Source organism: Bison bison, unplaced genomic scaffold (genome assembly GCF_000754665.1).
Source record: "Bison bison bison isolate TAMUID 2011002044 unplaced genomic scaffold, Bison_UMD1.0 scf7180017864154, whole genome shotgun sequence".
In the NCBI taxonomy this organism is placed as follows: Eukaryota; Metazoa; Chordata; class Mammalia; order Artiodactyla; family Bovidae; genus Bison; species Bison bison.
In genome coordinates, this window is record NW_011494726.1 from 429,148 (window position 1) to 449,139 (window position 19,992).

Below are 19,992 nucleotides of genomic sequence, written 5' to 3' on the forward strand. Positions count from 1 at the left end.
CCCACTTGACTTCACATTCCAGGATGTCTGGCTCTAGATGAGTGATCACACCATCGTGATTATCTGGGTCGTAAAGATCTTTTTTGTACAGTTCTTCTGTGTATTCTTGCCACCTCTTCTTAATATCTTCTGCTTCTGTTAGGTCCATATCATTTCTGTCCTTTATCGAGCCCATCTTTGCATGAAATGTTCCCTTGGTATCTCTCATTTTCTTGAAGAGATCTCTAGTCTTTCCCAATCTGTTGTTTTCCTCTATTTCTTTGCATTGATCGCTGAGGACTTCTTCAGTACAATAGAAAACCCTGGAAAGGCTTTAGGCAGGAAAACAAACACCAATGATCTAATTGACTTTTTTTTTTTTTTTTTAAGAGTGTTCTGGTTATCTTTCGGGAGAGAGATGGTGGCCCAGAGTGAAGGCCAGTTAGGAGACTCTTGTCCTCCAAATGTGTGCTGGGGGTCCGATGGAGATGGAGACGATTGGGTGGGTCTGAAATGCAGCGGAGGTGGCTCCAGGCACACTCGGCCAGCCGCAGGCTCACATGACAATGGAGTGAGGGCAGAGGTGACCTACGTCCCATCCAGGCCTGGTCCATAAACCTGCGCCACATGCCAGGCCCCCACCGTTCTCCCCCAACCGCACACAATTCGGATGCCAACCAGCCCATCCTAAAGGAAATAAACTCAATATTCATTGGAAGGACTGGGGCTGAGGCTGAAGCTCCAATACTTTGGACCCCTGATGCGAAGAGCCAACTCATTGGAAAAGACCCTGGTGCTGGGAAAGATGAAGGCCGGAGGAGAAAGGGGCAACAGAGAATGAGGCGGTTGGATGGCATCACCAACCAATGGACATGAGTCTGAGCAAATTCCAGGAGATGGTGAAGGACAGGGAAGCCTGGTGTGCTGCAGTCCATGGGGTCACAAAGACTAAACAAGTCTTTAGGCGAGGACAGAGCCACGGGGTGGGAGGAGCTGGGGAGACACACTGCAAAGGGTCCCCCAAAGGAACACCTATTTTGAACTTCGATGGCATTAAGCCCCTGACGTCTGGAGTCCATCTGTTACTATACCTAGTGTTACCCAGATGCACAGAGCAAAGGACATGCTGGTGGGTTAGATGTGGAGGATGAAGAGGAGGACTTAAGGATGATCCCAGGGTCGCTGGCCTGAACAGCTGGGCACTTGGGGCACCTTCCATTGGCAGCACTCCCTGAGGCATCTACCCCTCCCCACCAGCACCAACATGACGCTCATGTCAGAGTCCTAGGTGGGCCGGCATGTGTGGGCAGGGTGCTGGACAGCCTCTCCTGCAGCTGTCTGCACCCCCACCCTCCCAGCTCTCTGCTGCAGCTTAAAAAAAAAAAATCATTTATTTCTTTGGCTTCGATGGGTTTTAGTTGTAGCACGAAGGATCGCCGGTCTTCTCATGGGATCTTGGATCTCCCTTGTGGCATGTGGGATCTTTAGTTGCGCCATGCAAACTCTTAGTTGTGGCCCGTGGGATCTAGTTCCCTGACCAGGATGGAACCCTGAGCCCCTGCACTGGGGAGCCCAGAGTCTTAACCCCTAGACCACCAGGGAAGTCCCTCTGCTGCGTCTTTGACATGCATCGTTTGTCCTCTGTGATCGCTCTCCCTGCTGCCCCTTTGCATTTTCTTTTTTTTTTTTGGCTCCGTCTACATTCAACTTTCAGTTCCTTCTGCAACCCCTTGCTTTGCTTGGAACAGCCTTCTCCTCAGCGCACTCAACAGCCAACATTTATTGAATGCCTGCTAGGAGTATGGCATTGGTACAAGCGCTTTACATGCATTAAGGCATTTAATCCTCACAACTTCTTTATGTAGTAGAGGCAGCTGGCTGACACTCTGTTTGTCCTGTACCCCTCCCTTAATGGGACATCTTCCTGACTCCTCAGGTGTCCCTCCTCTGGGCTCTCTGAGGCTTCCCGGCTCCTGCCATTTTGCATTCCTCCCGCTGAATTCCCTATGTGTGTCCCCCTGAGGACAGGGATCCCATCTTGGTCACCAGTCTGCCCCTAGCACCCAGATGTGGCACAGCGCTCATATCCAGGGACTGTGGACAAGCAAGCAGCAGAAGCTCAGAGCGGGGACTCTGCATCCCCAGTGCCTGCAGTCATTCCCTACTTTTGCTTATCAGTTGTGTGACTTGGGATGCTTCAGTCTCCCTGCTTTCTAGGGGGGTTAGAAAAGTTCCAGTCTCAGAAGATGCTGTGGTCAGCAGAATAACGCTCCCCGCCAAAGATGCCTAGCCATGCTGTCTCTTCAGTCATATCTGACTCTGCAATGCTATGGACTGTACCCCGCCAGGCTCCTCTGTCCATGGGATTCTCCAGGCATGAACACTAGAGTGGGTTGCCATGCCTTCCTCCAGGGGATCTTCCCAATCCAGGGATTGAACCCGCATCTCTTATGTCTCCTGCATTGGCACTCAGGTTCTTTACCACTAGCGCCACCTGGGGACCCCCCCAAAGATGTCAACATCCTATCCCTGTGAATATGTTAGGTTATGTGGCAAAGGGGAATTGAGGTTGCAGGTGGAATTAAGGTTGTGAATCAGCTGACCTTGAGATGGGCGATCATCCTGATGCTCTGGGGGGGTCCCAGTGTGATCAAGGGTCCTCAGAGTTGGAAGAGGGAGGTGGAAGAGGGGGAACCAAGGTGAGAAGGACTCGGCCTGATGTGGCTGGCTTTGAAGATGGGAAAAGAGAGCCACATGCCAAGGACAGCAGGCTGCTTCTAGAATCTAGAAAAGGCGAGGAAACAAATTCCTTTCTAGAGTCTCCAGAGAGGAACGCAGTTTTGCCAGTATCTTGATTTTAGCCCAGGGTGACCTGTGTAGCCCACCATCCCACAGAACTGGAAAGTAATACAGTTGTGTTTTTCAAGCCACTTTGTTGTTATTTAATAGCTCAGTCATGTCTGACTCTTTTGCCACCCCGTGGACTGCAGCCCACCAGGCTCCTCTGTCGGTGAGATTTCCTAGGCAAGAATACTGGAGTGGATTTCAATTCCCTCCTCCAGGGAACCTTCCCGACCCAGGGATCCAACCCGTCTCCTGCATTGGCAGGCGGATCCTTTACCACTGAGCCACTTGGGAAGCCCACTTGAGGCCCTAAGCATGTGATCATTTGTTATGGCAGCAACATCCCACTAGTATAGTGGTTGCAAGGATTAAACAAGCCTCTAGACGTGCCGCCCGAGAGCAGCGCCTGGCCTGCGGACCTACGTAGCAATGCTGCCTGTGTTGCAAGTATCACAACAGAGCAAAGGCCCAGGTCTGCACAAGTCTAGACTCAGCTCCTGCCCTGGCTCAGTTCTCGGGCAGAACTGGGGTCCAGTGCTTAGGAGAGGGGCCTTGGACCCCCCTCTCTTCTCCTGAGAAGCTGGAGGCGGGCAGCTCAGTGGCCCAGAAGCGAGGGAGCTGGTGCCGCTGTCTCAGCCTTATTTTTGCTGATGGCATCAGCAAGTTTGATTTTCTGACTCCTGCTCAGACTTCAGAGGATCAGAAACCTGGCTACAGTCTCAGACTGGGGTGGGTGGGGCACCAAGGACCTACAGCCTGAGAAGGGCCTGAGAAGAGCTTGTGGGGGACAGCATGGGGGTAGAGGAATGGTTGCTCTTAGGAGAAGGGCGGGGTCCATCCTAGGGACAGTTAATGAGTCCCGCTCCTGGACACAGCTGGGATCAACAAGGTCTGGATTTAGATACTTTTTACCTGAGTATCTTTGGATAGAAGACTTTCCCTTCTCTGTTCCTTGGTTTTCCCATCTGAAAAATGGGAGTAATGCCCACCTCCTAGGACCATGTCGAGCATTATAAAAGACACTTGTGTGTCCCTGTCCAGGTCCTCAGTAGCCACTTTTCATCCATTTTACGACTGTCTGCCTGCAGATGTCAAGAATCCTTTTTCCAGAAGCGGGGGTGAAGCTAAGACTGTGGAACGCTGTCTGCACTAGGCACATTCACAGATGTTGCTAAGGGGGTCCTCACTTCCCAGGACAGGAAGACGGGGGTGGGGTTTGGGAGAGGAGAAGAGACCCCACTTGCCAAGTCCTCAGAGCCGGGCAGCGGCTGAGTCAGGACTTGAACTCGGGGCTGTCTGGCCCCCAAGGTCACAGTCCTTCCGATACATGGTGCCGCCTCATCAGGAAAGAGGCTGGGGGCTTTATCACCCTCCGGTGGCCTCTCTGGACCTCACTTTCCCCATCTCAAAGCAGAATCTGGGTGGGGGGTTGCTGGGAGGCTGCCTGCGCCCACCCTTGTGACCATCTTATGAGATGCAGCTGAGAGGTGCTTTGTCAAATGGGCCCTCGGGAAGGGGTGGGTATTATTGGGGCCACAGCGAGCTGCCTGGCCCTGTGAGGCAGGTGATTCTGCCCTGTACTTGGCATTTTCGGCTCAGCAGCTCTATTTTAAGCCAGAAGAGGTTAGAGTGTTATGTGTGTTTCTCAGCTTGGAGGGCCGTCAGCTGAGCAGTCACCAAAAACAGCAACACCCCATGGCACCCCCTGTGGCTCTTCCTCCCTCTGCCTCCCCGCTGCTTTTTCTTTTGGGAAGCTGAGTGGACCTAGTGATTTTCCTCCATCCCTCCAGGCTAGAGTTGCACCCGGGACCCATCAACGAGGCCTTGGATCTTCTTCCAGAGCTGCAAGGTTGCCCACCTTGAGGACAATGAGAGAGGTGGTTCCAGTCCCCAGATGAGTCCTCGATGCCTTTCAAAGCACTTCTCATCCCTGATGAGTCAAGATCTTTCTGGAAGCTGTATGAGCCAGGCAGGCCTTGTCATTCCCACATCAGAGAGAGAAATGGGCATAGACAGAGAGGAAAGTCTGCTGTCTAAGGCAGTGCATGGTAGTACAGGGGTTAATAAAGAACATGCGCTTCCGGGCAAGTCAGATGTCAGTTTCGTCTTGGGCAAGTGACCACATCTTCCTGAGCCTCGGTTTCCTCATCTGTGACATGGGGATAAAAGAATCTGCCTCAGGACTTCCCTGGTAGTCCAGTGACTAAGACTCCACACTTCCAATGCAGGGGGGGCACAGGTTTGATTCCTGCTTAGAGAACTAAATCCTGCATGCTGCCTCTGAGATCCAGCACAGTCAAATAAATAAGTAATAAATAAAATAAATATTAAAAAAAAAAAAAAAAGCATCTGCCTACCAGTGTTCCTGGGAGGGGCAGGAACGCATGAAGGGGCACTCAGCACAGATAAGGTGCCCAGCAAATGTTAGCACCCCCTCCACCCAATTAATTTCTTCTTTCTCTTTTCTACACTGGTTATTTCCTAGACCTACTGAGATCCTAAGGGATTGATTTTTATAGTTAGGATATAGTTCAGTAATTTTCTAGATGTTCAGAAGCCCTGAGCATTTTCCCTGATAAGATCTCTGGTCTCTCTCCTAAAAGAATGGATTATTTTGGCCTCGGGGGAGGATAAATATCAGCTCCTTCGAGATGTCAGCCGTGACTTTTCTGTAACCTGAGCGCCTCTTAGGGATCTGGGCTGCAAGAGATTAAAAGCTGCAGCAGGCTAGCCAGTGTGGTCCATTCCATGTGAGCGCGGCACTCCTGCCCCAGAATGCTCACAGCTAGGATGCCACTCCCGGCATCCTTGCTCCTTTCTGCTCTCTCTCCCTTAGAATGGTGTTTGGGGCTGAACGTCTGTATTTCCCCCCAGATTCATACATTGAAATCCTAACGGGCTTCCCTGATGGCTCAGTGGTAAGGAATCCACCTGCTGATGCAGGAGACATGGGTTCAATTGCTGGTCCGGGAAGATCCCACATGCTGCGGAGCAACTAAGCCCGCGTGCCACAGCCACTGAGCCTGTGCTCTAGAGCCTGGGAACTGCAATGAGCAAGGCTCACGCATCCTAGAGCCCACGCTCAGCAACCAGAGAAGCCACTGCAATGCGAAGCCCTAGCACCGCAACTAGAGAGTAGCCCCTGCACGCTGGGCAACTAGAGGAGAGCCCGCCCAGCAATGAAGACCCAGCACAGCCAATATATGTAAATAAATAAATTTAAAAGAAATTAAAATAAAAAAGAAACCCTAACCCCCCAATGTAATGGTATTAGGAGGTGAGGCTTTGGGGAGGTAATTAGGTTATGAGGGTGAAGCCCTTATGGACAGGATTAGTGCCCTCCAAGGAAGAGATATGAGAGAGCTTGCTTCTTTTCTCTGCTCTCTGCCAGGTGAGGATGCCATGAGAAGGTATCTACCCTTGAGAAGTCAAAGAACAACCTCCCAATAACTCCAATCAAATGGCCCCAAACACATGTTAGGAATCCTCTGAGCAGCCCTGGCACATCCCAACGGCTAGAGACAGGGTCATGCTCAGATGGCTGTCATAATACTGTCACCAGCCTGGGAATAATGGTGTCTCCCACACAGGTGTGGCCATGAGCTGATTAAACAGACATTAATAAAGAGAGCTTCTTTGCCTCACTGACTCTGTCAAAGACTGTAGTGTAAGACTTTGAGGATGAACTTATGGCTGGGGGGAAAGTTGGAGGGAAGGGAGAGTTAGGGAATTTGGGATGGACAGGTATGCACAGCTATATTTAAAACGGATAACCTGTAAGAACCTATTGTATAGCACATGGAACTCTTCTCAACATTATGTGGAAGCCTGGATGGGAGGGGAGTTTGCGAGAGAATGGATATATGGCTGAGTCCCTCCACTACTGACCTGAAACTATCACAATATTGTTTACTAATCAGCTATGTGCTGTGCTTAGTTGCTCAGTCGTGCCCAGCTCTTTGTGACCCCATGGAATGTAGCCCACCAGGCTCCTCTGTCCATGGGGATTCTCCAGGCAAGATTACTGGAGTGGGTTGCCATGCCCTCTTCCAGGGGATCTTCTTAACCCAGGGGTCGAACCCAGGTCTCCCACATTGCAGGCGGATGCTCTACTGTCTGAACCCAATACAAAGTAAAAAGTTAAAAAAAAAAAAAAAGACTGTAGTGTAGAGTTGTCTCTGGAAGACACCTGCCCAGACAGAGACTACATTTCCCAGCCTCCCAATCCAATGAAGTGGGGTTACTTCTAGGGGGGACCTTTAGGAAGCAGCTGAGCTTCTCTGTTACTGCCTGCACTTTAGAAGCTGCTACTGCTGCTGCTGCTAAGTCGCTTCAGTCGCGTCTGACTCTGTGCGACCCCATAGACGGCAGCCCACCAGGCTTCCCCGTCCCTGGGATTCTCCAGGCAAGAACCCTGGAGTGGGGTGCCATCGCCTTCTCCAGCACTTTAGAAGCAGCAGGCTCCAAAGCCCAGGAGCTGCTGGGGCTGTAACAAGTGAGTCACCTGGCTCACCACGTGAGGGCAAGCTGCCCTGCAACCAGGAAACCTGCCTTGGAATATCAGGTGAGTAAGAAGTAAACTTCTGTTGTCTTAAGCCACCGAATTTGGGGGTTCGCTTGTTACAACAGCTACAACAAAGTGAACTCTAATGAATAAACTTACCTTATGGGGCCAGTGTGAGGATTCAATCGGAGGATACCCATGTAAGAAACTCTTTTTTAAAAATTTGTTTTTGTTTGTTCACGTGTTTCTCTTCGACTGTGCTGGGGCTTTGTTGCTGTGTGTGGGCTTTCTCCGGTGGTGGAGGCGGGGTGGGCTGCTCTCTAGGTGTGGTGATGGGCTTCTCACCGCGGTGGATTCTCCTGTTGCAGAGCTCCAGGGCTCAGTAGTTGTGGCACACGAGGTTTGTTGCCCAGCAGCATGTGAAATCTTCCTGGACCAGGGATCAAACCTCTGTCCCTCACATTGGCAGGTGGATTCTTAACCCCTGGACCACCAGAGGGAGTCCTCACAGGCTGGCAAATGGGACTTTCCCTGCTGTCCTGTATTTCCAGTTAAAGCCCCAATGCTGGGACACAGGGTTCTGAACACCCCCATATTCCGGAAACCACCAGACACAGCCTGTGGGACTTTTGGAGGGATGTTGTACCAGCTTTTCTCCCTCTCCGTCCCCACCCCTCAGCCTCCGTGTGCAGAAGACCAGAATTTGAGAACGGGGAGAAAGGGTCAAACTTTTCTGCTCCCTTGGGCGAAGAAAGGAACCCCCATCCCATCCTGAGAGGTCCCACTGGTAGAGATTTGGGGTTCCTGCCAGCAGTGGTGAGAGGCAGCTGACTCTGACGGCTCACGAGGCAGGGTTGCAGGTCCGCACTCAGTGCCTGTTTGAGCAGGAGGAGAGCGATTAGGAAGACGGCAGAACAACAGTCATCCCGTACACCCACCACTTGGCCGAGCAAGAATGAGTGAGCTCCCCGTGAGCTGAGTGGGTGCTGGGCCAGCTGACCAGGCTCCGGCCCCTGAGTGATGATTCTTGTGCTTCCCAAAACCTGGCAGAAAGAGGCTGGGACACACACTCCTGGGGACAGGGTCTGAGAGAAGTCAGGGGGTTCAGATCTCCTCCAAGTCAGGAGACACTACAGGGACCCCTGAATAAGCTGGTCATGTGGTCTAGGAACACGAAGCTTTAAACACTTGCCACTGCAAGGGAATCCATCTCCCGGAGGGGACTCGAAGGGAGAGGGGACCAGCTACGTTTTTTCCTTCTTGCCTCCACTGATCTTTCCAGGCGTCGTAAACTGGAGAAGCTAGAACTCAGAAGGCGAGAATGGAAAAGGGTTTTAGAGACCCTCATACTCTCTCTGCATAGAATTGTAATCAGAGATTCAGGGTGAGTTTCTGAAGCCAGACAGCCTGGGTTTCAATTCTGTGTCTCTGCCTCACTAGCTGTGTGACCCTGGGCAAGTTACTTCACCTCTCTGGGCCTTAGTAGCTGTAAGATGCCATAAATAATAGTATGTACTTCACAACCTCATAGCATTGTCAGTTCAGTTCAGTTCAGTTCAGTCGCTCAGTCGTGTCCGACTCTTTGTGACCCCATGAATCGCAGCACGCGAGGCCTCCCTGTCCATCACCAACTCCCGGAGTTCACTCAGACTCACGTCCATTGAGTCAGTGATGCCATCCAGCCATCTCATCCTCTGTCGTCCCCTTCTCCTCCTGCCCCCAATCCCTCCCAGCATCAGAGTCTTTTCCAATGAGTCAACTCTTCGCGTGAGGTGGCCAAAGTACTGGAGTTTCAGCTTCAGCATCATTCCCTCCAAAGAAATTCCAGGGTTGATCTCCTTCAGAATGGACTGGCTGGATCTCCTTGCAGTCCAAGGGACTCTCAAGAGCCTTCTCCAACACCACAGTTCAAAAGCATCAATTCTTCCGTGCTCAGCCTTCTTCACAGTCCAACTCTCACACCCATACATGACCACAGTCCAACTCTCACATCTCACACGACCACAGGAAAAACCATAGCCTTGACTGGACGGACCTTTGTTGGCAAAGTGATGTCTGCATTGTCAGGTGCGTGTAATTAGGCTATTTAATAGTTTGTTCAATAACAATGCATTCTTGAGGTGAAGGGTCAGGCTCGACTGAGAGGAAGTGTTAAATGGTTTATCATTAGATGTTCAATCTGGACTGAAAGGCATGGGGCAAGGAGAGATTCGAGTGGATGAGGTCAAAAGCAAACAGAGATCCATTTCTGTGTGTCCCTCACCAAGTTCAGGTTGCTCGTTAAGCCAGTTACACGTGTGAAGTGTTTAGGTCAGTTTGGGACACACTGAAACCCTCAAAACATGGGAACTATTAATACTATTCAAACTTGCGCCAGGTCAGAAATCGAATCCTTTCAAAGATTTATTAGTTTTGAGGGATAGTAAGAATGGCTATTTTTGTGGTGGCTTAAAGCACTTATTCTCATACTTCTGGGGCTTCATAAAACCACCCAGTTGCATAAAATGTTTGTGAATCCAGATCACATTGCCAACTCCACTTGCAAAGTAAAAACAATGGGGGAAATGCACAAGTACTATATTTATACTCCCCATTTTATAAAGGAATGAATTCCATTACCTTTCAAATGAGGAAGGTCGTAAGTTCAGAGTAAAACGCAGTCTTACAGATGGAATCCATTTCACTTGATGAGATTTCACTGTGTGGTTCTTATTTTTAGTACCAGTTGAATGGCTAGAGCTTGAAGACCTCACATATAAATTCCCATAGAGTTTGCACACATCCAGAGGTGTTCTCCCCTTTCATTCTCAAGACTACCCTGTAAGACTGGGACCTTGGTCTACATTTTCTTTTGAGTATATGGAGGTTCGGGGCTTCGCTTGTGGCTCAGCTGGTAAAGAATCCGCCTGCAATGCTAGAGACCTGGGTTCAATCTCTGGGTTGGGAAGATCCCCTGGAGAAGGGAAAGGCTACCTACTGCAGTATTCTGGCCTGGAGAATTCCGTGGACAGTCCATGGGGTTGCAAAGAGTCAGACATGACTGAGCGACTTTCACTTTCATATGGAGGTTCAGAGGTTAGCTGGCTCATTCAGGGTCACCCAGCTAGAACAAAGCCTGGCTTCAGACTCCATCTTCCTGGTAAAATATGGTCTTTTCCTCTGGTTTGAATACATGTTGGAAGGGCCTCTGCTCTACGTGGTCATTCAGGCACGAAGGCTCCTTCTCTTTTGTAACTCTGTCCTGTCCTAATGCAGAGATTCTTTTCCCAGAGACAATACCCAAGGGATCTGAGGCAAAACTCAGGGATTCCTGAACTTGAAAGGGAAAATAATTGCATCTTTTTGCTGACCTCTAACACCTAGCACTTCCTCTGATTACTAATGGAGAAAACAAAGTAGTATAATGAGGACCTATTTGTCACCAACAAAATCACTAGAAATCAACATGCCACAAAGTCCTTATTGCAGATATTGCAAAATACTGTTTATATTATTGCCACTTTGCAAGTATGGTAATTATGCAACTATCTCACCCACATTTCTGTTTTGGTTACCATATTTCAATAACTTGTGTCCTTTGTAATCCCATGTATTCGATTTTATGTGTTTAATACAATGAGTCTGAGAAGGAAGCTCATAGGCTTCACCAGTAGCCCGAGGAGTCCTAGGTTCATAAAGAAAAGTTAAGAGCAATGTTCTAGAGCCTTGAGGTCCTCCATAGGGTCCTCTGCATGTGAGCAGCAGAGGTGGGCAGAGAGCGAGTGTGGAGGGTGGAGAGGGGCATTATGGTCTGGGTCTGGAGTCATCACCCAGGGCCAGTCCTTGGTCACCACGACTGGGAGATGTGGTCTCTCTCTGGGTGCCCAGAAGGGGGACAACTAGCCAGCTGCTGCACCATTATCATGTCGTTTGCAATGGTTCAAATTCAAGGAGAGACTGGGACCCCCTTGTCCCAGGGATTTCTAGTGGGGAGGGCACGTGAAGTAGGTGCTGGATCTTGCTTATTTCATCCACAGGGGCAACACGTCTAGTGTTGCACGGAGGCGGCATGGAGGGCAGTTAGAGTTGCTCTTCTCAGCTCTTCTGCTCCAGCAGGCTGTCTGCTTTGTGCCCCAGGAACTCACAACAGAAGGCGGAGGAAATCAGGATAAAAATGTACATTCTTGAAAATGTAATTGTGGCTCCCATGTGTGCAGAGTACTAGAGTTTGCTAAGCACGTTAGTAAGCATTGGGCTTCCCTGGGGGCTCAGCTGGTAAAGAATCTGCCCGCAATGCGGGAGACCTGGGTTCTGTCCCTGGCTTGGGAAGATCCCCTAGGGGAGGGAAAGGCTCCCCACTCCAGTATTCTAGCCTGGAGAACTCCAAGCCTGGGCTCACCTTGGCCTTTCTGCAGCCCTCCAGGAAGGCAGGGCCAAGAGAATCATCTCTACTGTGGAAAGTCAGAAAACGAGCTCACAGAGGAGAATTAGATGCTCAAGGTCACAAACTAGAGGCACAATCAGAGCTAGAACCCAGGCCTCCCGTCACCATTCAGCGCGCGCGTATTAAATACCTACTGCCCTGCCTCACCCGGAGGCCGTGGGTAAGTCCTTTCCCTCCCTCCTGGCCCTGAGGATCCTCCCTGCCGGTGGCCTCTCGCCGGCTCGTTCACCAAAAAGCCACAAGGGGGCAGCAGCACATCACCGTTTTCTTCTATTCTTGTATGAAGCCGCGCTATGAATCTTACACAGATTTTAAGGAGGCGGAGGGCTTGTTAAAATACGGATTTCCGGGCCTCCCTTCCAGTTTCTGTGGGTCTGGCATGAGGCACAAGATATTTGCAATGCTAGTCATGTATGGATGTGAGAGTTGGACTATAAAGCAAGCTAAGTGCTGAAGAAATGATGCTTTTGAACTGTGGTGTTGGATAAGACTCTTGAGAGTCCCTTGGACTGCAAGGAGATCCAACCAGTCCATCCTAAAGGAGATCAGTCCTGAGTGTTCATTGGAAGGACTGATGTTGAAGCTGAAACTCTAGTACTTTGGCCACCCGATGTGAAGAAGTGACTCATTGGAAAAGACCCTGATGCTGGGAAAGACTGAAGGTGGGAGGAGAAGGGGACGGCAGAGAATGAGATGGTTGGATGGCATCACTGACTCAATGGAGATGAGTTTGAGCAAATTCTGGAAGTTGGTGATGGACAGGGAGGCCTGGTGTGTTGCAGTCATTGGGGTCACAAAGAGTCAGACACAACTAAGTGACTGAACTGAAATGAACTGAACTGAACCAGTTCCCAGGCTACGATGATGCTTCCAGTCTGGGGACCCCACTTTGAGAACTAGCAAGGTTGAGGATTGGGAGCGAGGGTCCAACGTGACCTCTGACCCTCACAGACAGGGCGACTGGGAAATCATTGTGAAAAGGGAAGCCACTCCCCCTGGTCAGTTGCATATTGACTTTTCCAAGCCCCGTTAAATCCCTTTATAAAAAGCAAGATATATTTCACTCCTTCAATGATGACTGGGCTTGGTCCATCCAGAGCACAGTTCTAGGTCCTGGGAATCCATCAGTGAATGAAGCAGACAAGTTAATTCCCACCGCTTGTGGAGTTTGACAAAAAACAGTAAATGTTCTAAATAAGTAAGTTACCTAGTATGTTAAAAGGGGCTACTTGCATCTGGGGTATTGAAAGATATGTATTTCTCAGTGAAATGATGACTTGTGAGTCAAACTTGAAAGAGACCAAGGGGATTCACCATGTGGGTGTCTGGGGGAAGATGATGTCAGGCAGAGAGAGAACAGCCTGTGCAAAGGTCCTGGGGTGTGAGCAAGTCTGGCATGTTTGAGGAAAAAGAGGGAAGCCAATAAGGTCAGAGCAGTGTGAGCGGGGAGAGAATAATTGAGGATGAGGACACAGAGGTCACAGGAGCAAGGTGGGAGGGGATTGTAGATCTTGCAGAGGCTTTTCTTTATTAAAATTGTTATTTTTTAATTTATTTTCGAGTTGCTGGGTCTTCATTGCTGCCCCACAGGGTTTCTCCAGTTGTGGCACGCAGGGGCTACCTCCGCAGGGCTTGAGCTCTTGAGTGCGGGCTCAGCAGTTTGTGGCACATGGGCTTAGTTGCCCCAAGGCAGGTGAAATTTTTGCAGACCAGGGATTGAACTTGTGTCCCCTGCATAGGCAGGCGGATTCGTAACCAGGGAAGCCTGTGCAAAGGCTTTTCTCAGAGTGAAAAAGAGTGGCATGATCTGACTTGTTCTAACAGAATCCCTCTGGCACCCTCTGTATGGAGCAAGAGTGAAGCCAGGAGAACAGACGGCTCCCCAGTTATCTGGGCAGAGATGATGGTAGCCCAGTCAGTGGGGAGCAGTGGAGCTGGAGAGCGTGGTAAAAGGTTACACACACACACACCTGCATGCTGTTTCATAACTAAACCAACTGGTCAGTCTCATTATCCGCCTCTCCTCTGTCCAGGTGGCCCGCACTCTCAACCTGAACTCTTTCCTCTACATCCAGATCTGCCTCATCTTTGATCTCCAACTGCCTCTAGCCACACTGCCCTGAGATGACTGCTGCTTCCTCAAACTCAGAACATCTAGGACACCCCCTTCTACCGGCCACCAACGCAGGCTCCCCTCTGCTCTTCTCAGTTCCCGGTGACGGACCCCCCTTCTCCCCATCCTCCAGCAGAAAGCCCAGGAATGTGTTTAGCATCTTACTTCCCCTGTCCTCACATCCATCCTTCCAACAAGATCTCACAGGCATGGTCAGGCCCTGCCGGAGTCTCTCATCTGCTTCTGTTCCTTCATTCCCACTCCTATGGGCCTTACCTCTGAACTCTGCAATGTCTGCATTTGGGGTAGCCTGGTGGCCAGGACAAGGGCTCTGGAGCAGGACTCTCTGGGTTTGAGTCCTGGCTTTACCAACTTTGAACTACGTAAGTGTGGGCTGTTTCTTGAATTTCTCTGTACCTCAGTTTCTCCATTTATAAAATGGGTATGATTACACTTACTTCAGAGCGTTATTGTGAGAGTTAAGTGAGTTGTTACATAGAAGACACTTGGAACAGAGCCTGGCATGTGCTTCGCACACAATAAATGTTAGCTCTCATTTTTATTCTTTTAGCAATAAGTCTTTATTGAGTGTCTATTACATGCAGAGACCTCCATCATGCTCAGAGATAATCTGACCCAGAAGAAAGAGTATAGGCCTTGAGTCAGCAATTCTGTTCCTAGATGCGTACCCAACAGAAATGTTGACCAATATCCACCAGAAAACATGTACTAGAAGCTTCACAATGCCTTATTCATAGAAACCTCAAACTAGAAACTGCCCAAATGCCCATCGAGGGTAGGATGGATAAATAGCATGTGCTCTATTCGCATGATGGACTGTTCTACAGTGACAAGAAAGAAGGCACTACTGCTACTTGAATATCGTGGATGAATTCACAATATGATGGGGCGTGGCTGGGCTGGGTCCCTCCCAAGTCTGGCTTCAGTGCGGGTGGCCTGAGTTTCCCCTGGTGACCTCTGTTCCCAGCACCATCCCTCTTCACAAACAAGAAGGTCCCCAGTCTTTGCCTTCACATCAGTCCCTGACTTGCAAAGCATCACTGAGGCAGGATGATGGCAATAGCTTATTTTCAGGCGAACATAAAGGAATCACCCAACATTCACAGCATGTGATGGGCACTCACTCCACACAATCATGCTGGATGATGGGCATTACTATTTATGCCCATTTTACAGATGAGAAAAGCCAAAGCACTAAGAGGTCAAGTCAAGGTAATGATAGCTAAAATTTTCATTTAAATTACATAATACTCTCAACAGCCCTCTGTGTTGAGTAGTCCTATTATCCCTATTTTAGAGACTAGGAAACTGAGGTACAAAGAAGTTAAGTACCCTGCCTGAGATGACAGCAGACAACCAGCCAGGAACAGGTGGGCAGGTTGGCTGGGCCCACTCTTCATGGCTCTGCTTACAGCTTCTCAGGGGTGAGGTCATGGGCCTTGCAGCCAACCTGGTCCAGAGTCCAGCAGCACAACCCCAGCACAACTCATTAATCACTCTGAGTCTCAGTTTACCCATCTCTAAAATGGGAACATCAGTAGCACTTTCCTCTAGGGATGTCCCAAGTGTGACATGTAATTATGTGGGTAGCACTCTTGGCGGAGAGAGCCCCATATGCAGGAATAGTTCAGTGAAGGTCCATGGTTCTCATCCTGGCTCTCAGCATGTTATCAGACTTGTTCCGGGTAATGTGTGCAGAATTTACTCATATAGAACCAGACACACCAAAGCTCTCAGCCTCTGAGAGACCACAGGCCCAGCCTGAAAAGTCAGATAAACTTGGCTTGGACTAAAATCCCACCTAATTGTAAACCAGCTTTTGGACAGATCATGCTTCCAAGCTGCTTCCTCATCTGTGAATCAGAGTTAGTTCTATCTTGTGAAGATTAAATGGTTCCAAAAGCTGCCTGTGATTTCTCAAACTGGGGTTCCCAAAGGAGGTGGTACCCGACTGAAGTGCTGGAGGCCAACGTACTGAGGAGCAGGTCACTGACCACCTGTGTGCTGGGGATCGCCTGTCGCCCAGCTCGGCTTTGAACCTCAGGGCACTGCATTCCTGGGCTCCCTGGTCTGCCCAGGAGGTTTGACCAATGGGAGGCACTTCTGGGAATTGGGGGCTGGGAGAGAGCAGAAGCTGGGTTCTCTCTCCCCATCTCCATCTGCCTTTTGTTAGGATCAAGGCTGCATCTCCATGGTGGCTTCCGCTCCCAGCAGACAGCCCTGCTGTGAGTCCATCTTCCGCCTTCTGGTCCTGGCTTCTGGGCTTTGCCTTCTCTCTGCCTCTCCACCCTTAGGGCTGGTATTGAGGGAATGAAGCCCTTCATTAAAGAATACCTACTGTATGACTCTACATGAAGTTCAAGAACATAACAACACCTCATCTATGATGGAAATCAGAACAGCAGTTGCCCTTGCGGGTAGAGGGGATCACCTGGCCAGGGGAAATTTTCTTCTTTTTTAAAAATCTTTGGCTGTGCCACACGGCATGTGGGATCTTGGTTCCCCTGCCAGGGATCGAACCTGTGCTCCCTGTATTGGTAGCTCAGAGTCTTAACCATTGGACCACTGGGGAAGTCCTCAGAGGAAATGTTCTGTGATGATGCAAATGTTTTACACCTTTTCTGAGGTGTGGTCATATAGGTGCATACATTTGTAAAGACTCGTGAAACCATGCGCTTAAGACCAGTGCATTTAACTGGGTGTGAATCATCCCTCAATCAGATTAGTTTAATAAGAAGAAATCCTGGTAAAATACCAAGAATATATTCTAATGTCCTGGCGAGGTTCCGATGAAAACACAGTTTTTATTTTTAAACAAATACAGGTAGACTGCAGAAGAGGACATGACATTTGTATGTGGCATTTTTGTTTGTTTGCTTTTACACTTGGGCAGACTCTGGGAGATGGCGAGGGACAGGGGAGCCTGGCTTGCTGCGGTCCGTGGGGTCGCAAAGAGTCAGTCGGACACAACTGAGCAATTGGACAACAACAAAACAATAAAACCTGCGACTCCAAACAGGATTTCGCACGAGGGTTGGTTTATTTCAGGCCATGTTCTCCCGGTTTCTGGGAGGCATTCTTCATCCTCCCCTGCTTTTCTCTAGTCCAGAATGTTTCCCAGCACTGACTTGTATAATGTGTAGCTTGGCCTGGTGCATTGCGGAGTCGTGAAAACGGTTAGTTCTTACTAATACGAGTTGGGTTTGATGGGTCCCTTTAAGGGACATTTAAGGGTCCCATTTTGACTGTCTTCAAGACAGGGTGATTTACATAGAATTCAGTCCCTGAATTCTGCCCAGGGTGGGGAGGGAGGGTTTTCTCAGCACAAGTACACAGACGCGTGTTCAGGGATGTTCCTACCTCACTCCAGGAAAGGAAGCAGGAGGCTGAGAATCTCTGTGCCCCTCTTCGCTGCACCCCTAGAAAAATAGCCCATCCAGCCCAGCACCTGCTTCAGTCTAATGATTAAGGGGGGGTGGTTGCCCATCTCCTGGAAAAAGCTCTGTGCGTGTCTTTGATAGAGGCTGGGAATGGCTCAGAAGAAACGTGGCCATTCTCCTAGGCTGTGAGTGAGAGCGAAGGGAACTAGGGCATGCTTCCCGCGGCATCTCAGGGTCCAGAGGGACCAGCTGGCTTGGGAATACGCTTGTCCTTCAGGGCCTGGATGGCAGACCCAAGCCGGACTGTGGCCTGCAGCCCAGACTGCCTGCCGAGCGGCTGACACAGAGTCTCCATCCTCAGCCTTGCTCTAAAAGGCTCTGCTTCTTGGGCTGTGGCCCCTGGCGGGTGGGCAGGGCCCCAGTACGCACAGGCGTTGCTGGGTCTCCAGGCGGCAGAAGCGGTTCTGATTGGACACTCGGGTGGCCACGCCCAGGCCGCAGGTGGTCGAGCAGGGACCCCAGGCAGTGCTCCATTCCGGGCAGGGGACGCCAGGGGCTAGGGGAGCGACAAGGCCAGAAAACTGGGATCCTGGGGGAGAGAGAGGGGGTCAGTTCGGCAAGGTTTGGCAGCCAACTCTACCCACTGGCTTGCGGTGCAATCTGGGTCACGTTGCTTAACTTCTGTGGACCTCGGTTTCTTCCCATGTAAATTTCCTAATAGTTGATCGTTAGGCATGAATAAAATAGTGGATGTGAAGTGCTTAACAGTGCCTGGTTCTTGTCAGCACTTCTGTAATATTGGTTATCAGGCAGCTATGATCGGATTGACCATGACGGTCCTCCAATAAAGGGCGAGTGTCTCACTTCTGTATCCTCCACAAGTCCTGTGATAAGTAGCATCGTAGGGAGGAGGCTGGGGCCTGTGTGTGGTGCTGCCCGTGACCTGGCGGCAGGGATGCTGGTGACGGAGAGGCCAGGTCTGGAACAGGGTGGCGGGTTCATCGTGGTCTAGCTTTTCCTCCTCCTCCAGTCTTGCTCTGCTCTGTTAATATTTTGTGTCCTTCCTCTGTTCTTTTGTAACCCGTGGTTCTTAACTGCGGACCGTTTTGCCCCCTGGAAGATACTTGTCAATGTTTGGAGACATGTTTTACTGGTCACAAGTGAGGGGTGGAGGCTACTGAAGTCTAGCACAGATGCTGCTAAACATCCTACACTGCACAGGACATCCTTTCACAACAAAGACGCGACCCGGCTCAAATGTCACTAGTGGCCTGGTTGATACACCTTGTGTTATCCACATGTGTGTAGGATGTCTATGTGTTCATATGGCTGTAGACACACACATATGCACACACACAGTGGAGTTCAAATTACATATACATTGCCCTGGCCTGCTTTTTACATGTAAGGCAAACCTATCGGCATTCACCAGTGTACTGGGTTGGCCAAAAAGATCCTTCGGGTTTTTCTGCATCAACTTAAGGGAAACCTGAAGGTATTTTTGGCCAACCCAATATTTAAACAGATGTATCATATTCCATTGTTGGGATGATAACAGCTAAGGCCCTGGAGTGCTGTGTTGCTTCGCTTGTATTTACTCATCCAGGCTTCACAACAGTTCTGTGAGGTGGATGTGCTTATTCTCATAGTTGGAGGAGCTGAGACAGAGCAGTTAAACAATTTTCTCAGAGTCACACAGTTGGGCTTAGAACTCAGGCAGCCTCCATGCTTAAGCTGCCTCATTCTACTGCCTCTCCGGCGGCACCATCTCCTATGCAACCAATGCTCTCTTTTCGGTTGCCTTAAAAAATCATATTCATATAATAATAATAGTTTCCCTAGTGACAATATGCGGAGAAGGCAATGGCACCCCACTCCAGTACTCTTGCCTGGAAACTCCCATGGATGGAGGAGCCTGGTGGACTGCAGTCCATGGGGTCGAGAAGAGTCGGATACGACAGAGCGACTTCACTTTCACTTTTCACTTTCATGCATTGGAGAAGGAAATGGCAACCCACTCCAGTGTTCTTGCCTGGAGAATCCCAGGGACGGGGGAGCCTGGTGGGCTGCCGTCTGTGGGGTCGCACAGAGTCAGACACGACTGAAGCGACTTAGCAGCAGTGACAATATGTATAATTATGGCTGATTTGCATTGTTGTGTAGCAGAAACCAGCACAACATTGTAAAGCAATTTGCCCCTAATTAAAAATAAATTAAAAAAATTAAAAAACAAAAATCCTAGTGACCTACCATACATAACATAATCTCTCAAACTCAAGAGTTTACAGGCTGAGGTCACTGTCTTTCCTGCCGACCCCTAGGCCCACATTCCGGAGGCAATCACCTTGCCCCATTCAGTTTAGAATTCCTCTTTTAATAAACCCCAATAATGACATATTAATAATATTATATAATATTTAAACTGTGTTATATTAATATGTATCCATGTCAGTATAATGACAATCTATATTATAATAATATACCTCTATATTATACCTCTGCTGTGAAATGTGAGAACTTGGTTCAAGTGTCCTAACCCTCTTTTCCTCTCTCTACTCTGCCACCAATTTTTATTTTTAATTGTGTGTTATTTAAAATCGTATACTTGCACCTCTGCATCTTGTTTGGTCAGTTCCATTTTCCTAAGAGTCCCCTTAGCCACCTGCCCCTCCTAGCTTTTGTCAATATAACCTTGGCTTTGATGTATCCAGTTGTCCTGGTACCTAAG

At 49.5% G+C, this 19,992-nt stretch overlaps 2 protein-coding genes across 6 annotated transcripts in view; both read right to left on the reverse strand.

The window, feature by feature from the left end:
• Window positions 1-3,825, reverse strand: part of KCNK15 (potassium channel, subfamily K, member 15) — an 11,754-nt gene extending 7,929 nt beyond the window's left edge. Inside the window, exon 1 of the mRNA XM_010841007.1 lies at window positions 3,736-3,825. Coding sequence (XP_010839309.1) covers window positions 3,736-3,825 — 90 coding nt within the window. The remainder of the gene's footprint in view (window positions 1-3,735) is intronic.
• Window positions 3,826-16,668: 12,843 nt separating this feature from the next.
• WISP2 (WNT1 inducible signaling pathway protein 2) overlaps window positions 16,669-19,992 on the reverse strand; it is a 15,220-nt gene continuing 11,896 nt past the window's right edge. For 4 of the 5 annotated variants that reach the window (XM_010840979.1, XM_010840978.1, XM_010840977.1 and 1 more), the window contains one exon: window positions 16,669-17,853. In XM_010840979.1, the coding sequence (XP_010839281.1) occupies window positions 17,633-17,853 (221 nt within the window). In that variant the 3' untranslated portion in view covers window positions 16,669-17,632. Of the gene's footprint in view, window positions 18,388-19,992 lie in introns of all 5 variants that reach the window. The other variant, XM_010840980.1, reaches the window with a different exon arrangement.